The sequence below is a fragment of the Schistocerca americana genome, chromosome 7, assembly GCF_021461395.2.
Source record: "Schistocerca americana isolate TAMUIC-IGC-003095 chromosome 7, iqSchAmer2.1, whole genome shotgun sequence".
NCBI lineage: Eukaryota > Metazoa > Arthropoda > Insecta > Orthoptera > Acrididae > Schistocerca > Schistocerca americana.
The window spans coordinates 572,381,380-572,394,891 of record NC_060125.1 but is presented as its reverse complement, the minus strand read 5'-3'; the positions used below and the strand labels follow the sequence as shown (position 1 = coordinate 572,394,891).

At 39.8% G+C, this 13,512-nt stretch overlaps 1 protein-coding gene across 1 annotated transcript; it reads left to right on the top strand.

Annotated features, from left to right (window-relative positions):
- The first annotated feature begins 2,591 nt into the window (after positions 1–2,591).
- LOC124622297 lies at positions 2,592–12,509 on the top strand. The gene is made up of 6 exons (XM_047147969.1): positions 2,592–2,645; positions 5,394–5,504; positions 8,576–8,718; positions 10,048–10,112; positions 11,188–11,271; positions 12,357–12,509. Exons 2-6 carry the CDS (start codon positions 5,394–5,396, stop codon positions 12,476–12,478), a joined length of 525 nt encoding a protein of 174 aa, XP_047003925.1. The 5' UTR covers positions 2,592–2,645; the 3' UTR covers positions 12,479–12,509.
- The last annotated feature ends 1,003 nt before the right edge of the window (positions 12,510–13,512 follow it).

Genomic DNA, 13,512 nt, shown 5'->3' with positions numbered 1-13,512 from the left:
GATATATTATGATCTTTGGTGTCATTGAATGGCTCGGAAAATTACATTACTCACGTATGGGTCCAGAGATGTTTGAAAGTATTGTGAATGTTATCCTTGAAGAGGACGTAAGAGATCTCGTGGAACATGGTACTCACAGCTGAAGACAGTCTTAAGAGAGTAGAGAAAAAAATACAGGGCTTCGCATTTAAAAGTAGCCCGCCTTCGCTTTGAATGCGAATACAGTACTTCAACTTCTGAAATAGAGTAAACTGCTAAAGCAGTGGACAGTTTATGCAATAATTAATTTTTAGCATTATTCTGTCAGTATTTCACTTCATTTCATTAGTGGAGTTAGGGGTTTCTCTTTGCGGTGTGCAAAATGGCTTTCTTAATAGAAGAAAGAATTGAAATTGTGGAAGAATACGTGAAGAGAGGTATGATTAAGGAAACTCGCGAAATTTTCGGTGTGAAGTATCCAGAAAGAGGTCTATCAGCAAAGAGAACAATATAGTGTCTTTAAAAACTGGCGCATCTACGGATCTGTGCGAAATGTAGAACGACAAAGAATTCCCTATTCTTTCAGTTCGCGCACCAGAAGTTACTGCAGGCATTGACCTAAGAATTATTCGGAGTTCAAATCTGTCCACCAGGCACATGCAAGTAGGAGGAGTTGTCAGCGGATATTGGAAAGCCTTAATTGGAAGCCTTAGACAATGACGGTTGTCCAGCAGTTACGGGAGGAAGACAGTCAGAAACGTGTAGGTTACCGTACGAGGATTTTCAATAACATCAGCGATGGTTTGTTAGACCCTTTCCATTACATCACGAGCGAGGGAGCATGGTTTCACCCTTCCGGTCATGTGAATTCACAGAACGTGAGATACTGGGCAACGGAGAACCTTTCCATGACGAATAACTCGGCGTTTGTTGCGGTGTAACAGGAAACCGAATCATCGGACTCATATTTTTTGACAGTCACATACATTTTGTGCTCAACTCTCTGGATATGAAAGACAATATTGCTTCTTGCAACAAGATAGGGCAACATGCCACACGTCTAAGATGTCCTTGGAACAAGTCCTTCATATCCTCATTGAGGAATATACTGCCAGCAAACATTTATGGACAACACGTTCAACGGATCTAACAACATGAGTTTTGGTTTCATTTGGGGACACTTGAAGAGGAAGGGCTGTGAAACAGGTCCACACACAATACAGGCACTGAAAGATAACATCATCAGTGAAATTGTCGCCATGAATATTACACTTTTATGCTGGGTGTTTCTGAGTGTGATGTTGCAGGGGGTCACTTTCAGCATCTTCTATAAATGCATATTCAACTATACTTTTCATTGCAAATAAATGTTAAGTCCATTTCAGCTCTTCGTGTCTGTAATTTCACTGCACTTCCTTCACACTTTTGTCTGACACCAACAGTATAGAAAAAGAAGAGTCAATTAACTGGCCGTCTTATTCAACACAGTAGTTTTCTAGTTAATTTAATGGAAGGGATGATTCAAGGTAAGACGTGAAGTGGGAGGTCAAGGCTGGAACAGTTATGACAACAGGAACAGACGCAAGTGAGGAAATGGTGGAAACAGAGAGGAGTGGAGAAGAGTGACTGCTGCCAGCCAATCTCTGGTTTGAGGTTAAGGAAGAAGAATTATATTTGATTCTTTGAAATAAGAATCAACATCGTTGGGTCAGTGCTAAGGAAGAAGCTGTATGTGATCCTCTGACACAAGAAGTAACATGTTCTGGATGAGGCAAAACAAGAGCAAGATGCAAGTGCTTCTTTAAAATAATAAGCAAATATATAACATAGTACGAAAGAAATAATGATATCCTTAGCAAGCGATATGCAACAAATATTGAAACATATGAAGCAAAACTGTACATAATTATTCAAGACTTTCAACTGAAATGTACTGCAATAAAACGTCTGGAGTAAGAAATAAAACTTAATATCATACTTTTCTGAAAGCTCGACATGTTTTCAAATGAAGAACTAAATTGCTATTGTATATGAAATGCAAGAAATATATTGTCAGTTGCAAATCTAGACAACCATCACCTGTGTGATGGAAAGACAGCAATGAAACTTTATGCAGGACAGTAACTCAAACGCGGATTTCCCGTTTATCGCGAGCTGTCGCCTTATAATTATGGCTATCCGAACATTACTGAACGCCAGAACGAAACTTCCATATTTCATCAACCATGTGTCTACAGCCCGTACTAGTATCTCCAGTATGTATATTTCCGTACAACAGGGGAGGCATTTTCCTTGTGAATTATGACGTAATGATCCTCGGGAGATGCATGCATGTCCGAAGGAAGACTGCACCGTAAGTCAGAATAATATAGGCACTGCAGTATCGTGAATAGCTATAGTGTCTTTCATGACGGTCTACTGTCGCAGTTTTTCACAGTGACAAGTTCCGGTTAGGTACAAGGATGTCTGTAGCTGACGATTTTAGCATGTTTGTGGAAGACGCAGCTGAGTATTCACAGACAAAAGTGGTTTTTTCAGGTGTGATGTTTCTGTACCAGAAATTAGGAAACCTTGAGGAAGGTGTATAAAAGAGACAAACCTCATGCCGTAGGACAGAGTTCGCCGAAATCTGCAGTTCGTCAGATCGCACAGTTGGCGCCATCAAGGTAGTGTCCTAAGGCCGCAGCTGTTAAATGACACAGCCGATGACGTCTGCAGCTCTGTGAGACTCTTTGCAGAACTCGCAGATTGTAGAGTGGTGTGACATCGTTATGAATTTGTTGCTAAAGTTGCAGATTTCAAATTGATCAGCACTATGGGCTAACATTCTAAACTGACTCAAAACAAAACCGATATAATATAGTACATGCAAACAGACGAAAAATGCCGATGTCGATTGATTACATGACCGGCGATAAGTATTTTAAATCGCTCAGGACCTTCATCTATCAAAAATTATCCGACAGGAGCGGTTTAAAGTAGATCGATCACACGAAATAAGTCCTGAGGAGGGGGGTAGGGGTGGGGAGGAGGAGGCAGATTAACGCGAGGCTCTTATCTTTTTTATTGTTCCGATTTCAATTCTTCATTCTTTGTTCTTTTCTTTACTTCCAGTATACCTTTATCAGCTAAGTATGTTTCTTCCTTCTGTCTTCAGACCATATTCAACCAGTCTTCTTAGCTACCCTCCCTTGGATTCCTTGCATTTTCAATACTTTGGCCCGAAAGGCTTCTCTGTTGTTAATATCTTCTATTTTTGTACTGCTCCTTTCCATATCCTTTCCCACTTCGCTGACCCAGCTTGTTGTGGCCTTTTTGCCCCCACAAATACTTAAAACGTTTATTAGTTAAACTACTGCTTTGCATTCGAAATGGATGTCCAAAATATATGAGTCTTCTTTTCTTCGTTACGTTTGAAATATTTTCTGTATTTTCGTATATTTCAGTATTACTTCGTGATTTTCAACCTTCTGCTGTGTTTTCTGGTCCTAGTATTTTCCTTATAATTCCGCTTTCTAGTACTTCTAATTTATCTAAATTATAGTTTAATGCCAGGCACTTGCTTGCATTTGGCATTCTAGCTCCACTACTGTGTTGCAGTGTCTTATTTTTGCATTTATGGATAGGCACTTTTATTGTGGAAGTCTTCCATGATAAGATACGTTCGCCCCATTTTAAGCAACCCTTCCGCTATTGCAAATTTTTCCAAAGCATTTTCTTGGGTTATCTCACCCAGATATTACAATTTTCTTACCCTCTCTATTTGGCCAACATCTGTTTTCAGAAATTCTGGAGCGTCCTTAACTTTTGTTACAAATTTTGTTTTTCTGCAGAAATTTTTAAGCCATTTGTGCTGGCTATTTCTTCCAGGAGATTTATTTGTGTTATAGGAGATGCCACGTTTACGGAGAGTACAGCAAAATCATGTGCATATGCAAGACAGTTGATTTCGATCTTTGTGCGTCTTCTTGTGAATCTATAGGTAAAATGTTTAGTTCACTAAGTTTTTCGTTTGAAATTCTTACTATTTTCTCTAACACACTATTAAAAAGGATTGGGGTTAGGCCGTCACCTTGTCGTACACCTGCTTTCATTTTGAAAGACTGCGAAGCTTTTCCCGTAAATTGTACCTTATAGGCTTCTATCTCTTCGGTAGTATAAGAATCCTGAGAAATTGTAGGTCAAACATGAAAGATTTCGCTCACGAAATCTTTGTTCAGCCCAAGCTTGGGTACTACTCATCGGTCTAAGAAGCTAAAATTTGATAAATTCTGCCGCACACGGATGAACACCAACAATATTTCTTCCCGAGTATCATTCGCTATTGGAATACGTCAGGGAGAAAAGTACCCCCCTGCGCTAATTGCTTTGTGTCACACACTATGCTGGATTGTGGAGAACAGATGTAGAGGTAGTGATTAATCCTTAGTTTAGTAGTTTGATCTTGTATCGAGATAATATTTCTGTTTCAGACCTATATTTTGTCACAGGTAAGCTGCCGAATTTCTTACGCTGTTACGTAAATAAAATATGGAGACTGCACGTGTGTCTTACAAAGGAAGGCCAAAGTCCCATTTACTCGTTAACTATAATTTATACCAAAATTTTGTCAATATACTTGAAAATGGAATAGCCGACCGTGTTGGCCGAGCGGTTCTAGGCACTTCAGTCTGGAACCGCGCGACCGCTACGGTCGCAGGTTCGAATCCTGCCTCGGTAATGAATGTCTGTGAAGTCCTTAGGTTAGTTAGGTTTAAGTAGACCTCAGATGTTAAGTCCCATAGTGCTCAGAGCCATTTGAACCATTTGCAAATGGAATCGCATTCTTTCATATGAATGCTACTTCGAACTAGACACATGTTTTAGTACTCTCATCCTCCCAGATGACCAGTTCTCTGTATCGATGTAATTTAATTGCTTTCTTCTACAATTTCATATACATGTGCCATTGTCTTTTGGTGGTTTGAGGCCAAACAAGTGAAGAGTTTCTGATAATTTCGCAGAAATCTAGTTCACAATTATTGTTTTCCAAAAACCTGTCTGATACAAATGTCAACCTACAAGTAGAAAGACGGAGTATAACTGTTTAGTTGCAACACGAGACATAGATTATCGATTCATTGGTAATTTGTGACTTGGGGGCACGGAGCGACAGCAGCTCGTCAGAATATAATATGTAGTATGCACTCTCGATTACACTATACTATTTTCGGTCTTCCAGTGTACATTCTGAAGATACAAATACTTCGTCATCTACTTCGAACATGATAATTGATGCGCCCTATCCGAAACCGGTCGTCACTAGTTTACCATGTGCGACTTAAACTGTGTACTAAATCTAGTTGTTTCATTGTGCCATCTGCTTGTCGTATCGTTTGTTCACTGTTTCCGTATCGTATCTTTTATGCCTGCAGATGTTCCTGGGATTATTGCTGCTGCTGCCTTTGGTGGCTGAGGGCTCGATCCTCGGTAATCTCTTCTGCTCGCTTCCTGATGCCTCCACAGAGAGCCTCAATATCACCACCGTAAGTAGCCATGGTATTTGCACTCAAACATTTCCATAATCTGTTCGCACAAATGCTAGTGGTAGAAAGAGACTAGTTACTGGTACAAGTAATAAGTCCAAATTCTATGCGTCTTATACATTGTTGCTCTGTCAGTAATGTATTTGCGTCACACCTCAAGAGGCTTAGAACAACTGATTACATCAAATCCAATTTTGTGATTACGAGAAACAACTGGCTATAAAACGTTATTCTCTCGGCATAAAATTTTAATATATTTCAGGAATAACCATGTTCCACACACTTTTATTTTTTCCACCTATATTAACGTTTCGTTTTCCATTTTAAATGACCTCCGGTACTAAAAGGTCTTGCGCAGTGGTTCTGAATGCATATGTTTGAAAATTAGATTTGGTCTACTTTGTGAGTATCAAATAATTTCAGAAATGTATACAATCTTCCGGATTTCTTTATTACTTTTCCGATGAGAAATCCAGTGAGCTTCGATAGCAATGGACTTAGTTTCGCCGTAACAATCCGTGACGAAGGTGAAAAATTATCCAAATTAGACTGAAAATCTTTTGTGAATGTATTTTCAGCTCTTGAACTTCTGAAATAATTTACGTTTTATCAACGACGAAAGTGAGTTTTCTCCAGCATGTAGCAGTTAGATCTCCAGTTGGCTAGTTATACGACTAGACCACGTCACCCAAGCGGTGAACACGGAAGATAATTCGTAAGTCTCTAAATAAATCGTCTCTAAATAAGTCCCAACCCGGCCGTGTTGCTTTTGTTTTGTCGTGGCCTCGTTCAGTCAAGTGGGATGGTTACTTCCATTACGTTCTCTATACCGATATCCAAATGAACCTGTATTTTGTTATCACCAGAGTGTCTACATGCTACTTTCCGACTGAAACGACAGCGTTCCAGACAACGAATTCACATCCAGGTGGAATAATTCTCGAGTCAGATAGTTCTGTGTTAAATTTCCTAAGCAGGACAAAGCTTTAAACCCGCCATGTTGGCCACTATAGCCAAATCCGTCCCAGTCCTTTTTCAAAGAATGATACTGACATTACACCAAATTCCGATTTCACATATCCTATTTCGATTTTATAACATTCATAATTTAGTATTTTTCTCTTAGAATACAGTTGCGGAAATCAGCATAAAGGCAGCGTCCTTACGAAAGTAATAGTACATTATCTGAAGCACATATGTATCGAATTTATTATGAAAGTAGTAGATACATATAAAACAAGCAATCACGACCGAATTATATAGTTTCTTTCATAACATGAGTAACAAAAAATACGTTTGGACTTCCTGTAGAGTCATTGGTTATAAAATTATACGAATGCGTGCTGTCTGTTCTTTCGGACATGTCCGAAAGAACAGACGTTACCCCGAATCCGCAGCTGTGATACATTATACGTAAATTAAAGGTGGAGAGGAAGAGAAATGATAGGAGGTGATCATTGCTGTCACCTACATTGGGACATTACGCGGAATCAGCGGCTACGAGAGAAAATGAGTACCACACCAGGGATCTCCTTCTTACTAGGCAAGCTCAGTGTTTACCTCACCTGCCTAGTAAACTGGAGATTTCCGAGTTCGAACCTCGATGTGGTACTCATTTTCTCTTGTAGCCGCTGATTCCGCGTAATGTCCCAATGTAGGTGACAGCAATGATCACCTCCTTTCCTTTCTTCTCCTCTCCACCTTTAATTTACTTACTGGTCACAAAGGCACTGATGCTCCTGTTGCGTTATTGCATTGTTGGGACTTTGCCCAACTTCCGTTCTTCCTAATTATCTCGGAAATTCTCTTCGGCGTTGGTACTGTTAGGGGCTGTAGTTTCTGCAGTGGAACTGTCGCCCACTCTTCTCATGTAGCTCTTTTCAGCTCACATTGCCTCAAATTGCCGATAAACACTGGCCACTGCGACAAATACTTGTAGGAAGTATCTCCCGGAGGTTTTACATGGGGTTCAAATTCGGGCTACGTGCACGCCAGGACAAGACATTGATATCTTTACGTTCAAACCACCTTTTGGTTGTAGCAAAATCCTGCGCAGATGCATTGTCTTGGTGAACCTTGAGACCTTCTTCTCATACATTTTAATCAGTTCTGTGTATGTTCATTCTAGTGATCAGCCAAACAACGCACGGTTTATCTTTAGTGCAGAAGACTGTCAAAATAATAAGATTTCCACCACCAAAATTTCTTCTCATTCTTATCTGCTATGTTTTCTCGTATAATACCAACTGTACTGAATTCCTTCTGGCCCATCTAAATTAAACATCTGGGCATCACTGAACCTCAGTTCATCCCATTCGCAACATTCATGACATACTGTTTTTCAGTAAACTCCAATCTAGTCTGTATATGTTTGGGTGTCTGCTCCGATTCTTGAATACAACATGTTTGTCATTTGACATAATATGTCGTACATGGCCGGCAGATACTGGCAACTTCAAATCAGCAACAAGTCAAGAAAAATAACGGTTTTGCTGCCCCTGCTTTTACGCAAAAGTATTTCCATAGCTCAAATAATTTTCTGCTTTGCACATATTTTGCATTCTGTCCGTATAGTGCGTCCAATTTAACAAAATTATTAATCACTGTACTTGAATGGTTCAACTTCATGGCGATTTGTCGATTAGAGTCCCATTTCCTTGTAAGCGCCTATTTTTGCTTTTTCATCTCATGATAACTTTTTTCCTCGTGACATTGTCACCATAGTGGTTTACGCACACAACACGCTCTGTCACTAATGGTGTCTGTTTTCAATCTTCTGTAAAGGCATATACGCACACACTAATAGCACACAGTGCCGACTGCCATAGTACCGTGCTCCACACTCTACCACCTGAATCGTTGAAGCCTTATTATATCCTGTACTACTGACGTCAAATGCGATACCATTTGACTGCATTTGTCGCTGTACCGGATCTCAGACTGATGCATTTACACTGTGCGCAACTGTTACAACCAGAAATAATTTTCTTACAAATATCCATGTCTTTATACTGACTTCCACTACCGTATACCCTTCATGCAACAGCTGACATTTTCTCTGTCCTTCACAGGCGAACAAGACATGGTACGTGAACTACCAGTACGCCGCCCTCCCCGGAATGTCTGCACTGACTGGGTGCATTCTCGTCACACAGTTGCCAGGAGACAGCGACAACCAGATCACCATCTACGAGAGACCAAGCAAGCTGTCCTCGTGAGTGACGCCACGTAACGAAACTAATTCCTCGTACTTTTCTGCCTCGGAAATTAACTAACACTGCCGACTTTAACCGGGGATCCACTGGATCAAGTTTTGATCTTAAAAACTGTTTAATCGCTTAGAATTTCGATAGGTTTATGGTTCTATTATACTGCACAGTTGATCGTAGACGTGTGTGCAAGGGTGAATTGTTCATCATTTGTTAATGAGCACGTAAATTCTGAATATTTTTCTGCGTAGCCCCAAGATAGGTGTTTATACATACTGTTGGTGAACTTACAACTTAATTGAGGAAGTCTTTCTATTTTTAATATTAGTGCAGTTCAATAACAGCACAGTTACAGAGCTCAATAATGATTTATGATCGTTGACACATCATCAATACGCTCGAATTGCCATGCGTGTTAAACCGTCACTTCGAGATGAGGAGTCGCGCTGGCACCGAATCGATGCCCATTAACGAATGGTCGGTGCGCTGGCCAGGCTGGATGTGATCTTTAGGCGGTTCCCCACATCCGAGTTGGTGAATAACGGGTTGGTACACAATTCCTACTTCAGCTACACAATCTGCAAACATTCGGAAAACTTTCACTCACGTTCACATGAATAACAGTACACCGCCGGAGGTTCGAGTGCTCCCTCGGGTACAGATGTGAGAGCTGTCTTTAGCGTAATTTAGTTTAAATAGTGTGTAAGTCTATGGGCCGATGACCTTAGCAGTTTGCTCCCTTAGAAATTCACACACATTTGAACATTTGTACACACACTCCGTCCCGGATGATAACGGTGTGGCGACTGGACTGGCATCCAGCCTCCCGTGAACTTAACCACCATTAATTATGGCTGTTCTGTACAGATGCGAGAAAAAGGTATAAGGAAAAGAAGAACAAGATACAGGACACATTACCACTGCATGCCACAGCACATTCCAGTATACCGAGTTTCAACACACTTGCATACAGTAATTTTACTCGATTGTACATGGTATTTAAATTTTGTAACAACAAAACGTAATACTAGCAGCACCGTTACGTCATTCTGTAGAACGGATTTCATTTGTCCATTGGGCACTCTCACGCTATAGACACAGGCCTCAGTTGAGTGGATGCCACCTGTTAGTGTTTCCACGAAAAGCAGCACCTTCGGCAATGCCTCAATGCAAATTTATTATTTAGATACTAAGAAGCATCGGAAGACCGTACGCTCACAATATAACTAGAGTAATTAATAACAATGTAATGCCTAAACGTTCTGTGATAGAACTTTTTCTTACATTATAATCAAGAATGAGCTCATATAAAATCATGTTATTGTACTTTCCAGACTCGCATTTAGTGGTACAGCTACTTATGATGGAAACCGAATGAACGTCGAAGTTGATGGCCCATGTGAGTACAATATTTAAAAATCAAAATGGACTTCTATTATGTAAATCAAGGTATATGTGTGCATTTAAGTGTTAAATAACTTTGTATGTAGAGGAAACTTCTATCAATATTTATTCGAAAACACTCAATGATATTCTTAAGGTAGTAGAGAAAAATAACACGGAGAGTAAGCAGTTGTGACACAAAAAAGAAGTATAGTCGACAACGGGGAGTGACAGAGTCGTCTATCCCTCACGTTATTCAGTTCATACACAGAAAAAGCAGCGTAGAAATTGGTTTGAAATTAAGGAAGAATAAATAAAGACTTTGAAGTTATACGGTGAAAATATTCATCGCTCAGAGACGGCTAAGGATTTATATCAATTGTACGGGAAGGACATTGTCTTGAAAATATGTTCTAAGATGAACAAAACAATGGCAATAGAATTTAGATAAATTAAACCACGTGGAGTTAAGGACACTGAGTGGGAAATGAGACAGTAATAGTTGTCGAGCTTTGCCATTTTGGGAGCAAAATAACTGACGAAGACCGAAGTACACGTAAAACGCAGACTCACAATGGCAAAGAAACAGCATTTACGAAAAAAAGAAATTCGTTAACATGTAACATAAACTTAACTATTAGGAAGTTACTCCTGATTTGTATGGATGCGAAACCTGAACGATAAGCATTGGAGACAAGAAGAGTACATAAGCTTTTGGAATGTGGTGCAATTGATGAATGCTGCACATTAAGTGGGTAAATCATATATCTGGTGAAGTAATACGGAACTCACTTGCGGAGAAAAGAAATTTATGACTCAAACGAGAAAAAGTTGTTGAGGGTGAGATAAAAATTATAATGGGAGACCGAGGCCTGACCTGCAGTAAATAGACTTAGGTGGATGTAGATTGCAGTAGCTTTTCTGAGATGAAGAAGCTTTCATAGGATAGAGTAGCGGGGAGAGCAGCCAGTCTTCGGACTGACCACAAGAGGTTTTTTTCCTTCATTGTAAAATCAAAATCAAATTTTATCCTGTATGTTCAGTGACTGTGGTGTTACCCACAACTGAAGTATGTATTGCTTTTATTTCAGTGGGGCTTCTGCTTAGCGTGCCACACAACGTTGTTTGGTCTGAAGAGGATATCTTCATTGAACATTTCTGTGTAGCCGGCACAGGTGAGTGTGTGCATTCAACACTATTTAGCAAATGCGTACGAAGAATTTACATCAGTAACCTATTTTCTGGCTCAAATCACTGATACAGCGTAAAAGAATAAGTGACATTACACATGTAGTTCTTTACATTACGCTTCTCGTATACGTACCTCAGACTTTTCAACAACTGAACACGGGAAACATGGGTACGGTTATAAAAGTCGTTACATTTACCACGTTGAGTACAAAAATACTCAGAGGCTTGAAGTGTGCGTAAAGAATAATTTTCATCAATAAGAATTAGTTTCATCTTCATTTCGACAATGTCAATTAGAAATTTATCCATTTGCTTCTGTTGTATCTTTTTATCAAACTGTACTATCTGATAAGATCGTCACCAACCCGCAATTTTAACGAGGACTACTAGACTGCATATATTATAAGTAGACAGACGTCAGCAGTTAACCTGTGAATGAAAAACTCGGTTTAATGGTAAAATAGATAGCTATAAATAAACTTGTTTGGAAATACAACAAGCACAATAACACTGACATATGCTCTAGTCCATAGACCAACTAATGATTAACGCAAAGAGCGTTACAGTCATTTACTCATGTTTCCTTACTGATTGTTTTCTGGCGGAATACTCCCGCAGTACTTAAAACTTTAACATCTCGGAATTGGTTGGTTGTTGAACTTGCTACATGGTTTTGGTTCTTAAGAGAGGCTTCCAAAACATATGCCCCATATAACAAGTAGTTCGAAAAACTAGAAGATATTCATACGTCTCTATGTTCCACGGACTATGGACCTACTACTATGACGTTGCACTGAAAACTAAAACAAACGTTACTTTGTAAAACTGATATTAGCAACATCCAACCGAATTCATATTATTATAAATATGGAGCTATCAAATTGCAAGTGGATGTAAATACGAAAAAGACACGACGGTTCGCATCGTAGAAAAAAAAATTGTTTCATAGTTAACTCATCTCAGACGATAAGAAAGTGTGATCAACGGTACGAAAGAGAAGTACTGAAAATACTCTGATATGTAACTTAATTTAATTTATTTGCTGATATATCCCCCTCTTCATTTTCAGAGATGGCCAACATCTTGACAACTTATGAAAACCCGAGCAACGAAGTAATCGAGCGCATATGGAAAATCGTTGAAGATCATTCTGAAGTAGACAGAAAAAAGTTTTCCAAGGTCGACTGCTAACCTGTAACAAATAAATATTGACTGCAGCTTATGTATCTATATGTTACTACCAATGTCCTTTTAAACACCCTTTGAACATTTAAATATGTATGAGGTGACTATTTTACCTTAAGAAATGAGTTACTTAAAATATGGCTAAACACAAGTGAAATCACAGAGACATGTACGTAAAATAATTTATGGTTATGTGGATGTGTAGTAGGGACATTCATCACATGTTCGATTGCAGTATTATTGCTATGCCGCTTGACTCAGTCAGCTCGAGGTTCCCATGCGGAACGACATGAAATGAAACGAGAACTTAAGAACACGTGTATGGAAGGGGAATGGCCAAGTACGGTTTATCGACAGAATTCTGGGGTCTAGTGCGCCTATAAAGGAAACTGACTACAGGTCTCTTGGGCGAGTCATTGATGAATAGTGCTCAAGTGTTAGGGACCACGACCACGTCGTCTCATTCAAAAACAAAGAAAGGGTGCAGATCACTGTTGCGAGATCAGTTAGCAGGCTGTTCGATCTGTAAGTGAGTGCTTCCGAAATGTACCGTGAGCTTAGACGGGGATCTTTGGATAAATGGTATCAGGACTCGTTGAGAGGCATAAAATCAATAATTTTACCACCCCGCAACCACCGTTTCCGAGTGAAACAAGAAAGCGAATGACTAGCATGCTCTGTGCAGCTCCATTTGGTGTACGAATATGTATGCTGAAGTAGATTTCGATTAGAAGCCGAAGTATTTCGCGTGATTACGCTGTTACATATTCTTCTTCTAATTCTTTTCGAAACTCGACGTTTGGTCCCTATCCTGTGACATTCCTCACGAGCCTTCTGGTGTCACTCCGGTGCCTGAACATTGTGTTCTGTGACACCGCGTGGCCGAAAAGTGTTCAGCCGGCCAGGGAGGCCCACGAAGCTCATAAGGCAAGTACGAACAGAGAGGTCGCAATGTCGAGTTCAGAGAAGTTGCCTATGAAGAGGCTTAATTAACTGGAAGAGTTTACCTCCAACGGCAACGACGAAAGAAACCCGCCGAC

Coding starts and splice junctions, on each gene's coding strand:
- LOC124622297 (XM_047147969.1), top strand. CDS start 5,394: ATGTTCCTGGGATTATTGCTGCTGCTGCCTTTGGTGGCTGAGGGCTCG. Junction 8,719..10,047: donor AGACCAAGCAAGCTGTCCTC/GTGAGTGACGCC, acceptor TGTACTTTCCAG/ACTCGCATTTAGTGGTACAG. Junction 10,113..11,187: donor CGTCGAAGTTGATGGCCCAT/GTGAGTACAATA, acceptor CTTTTATTTCAG/TGGGGCTTCTGCTTAGCGTG.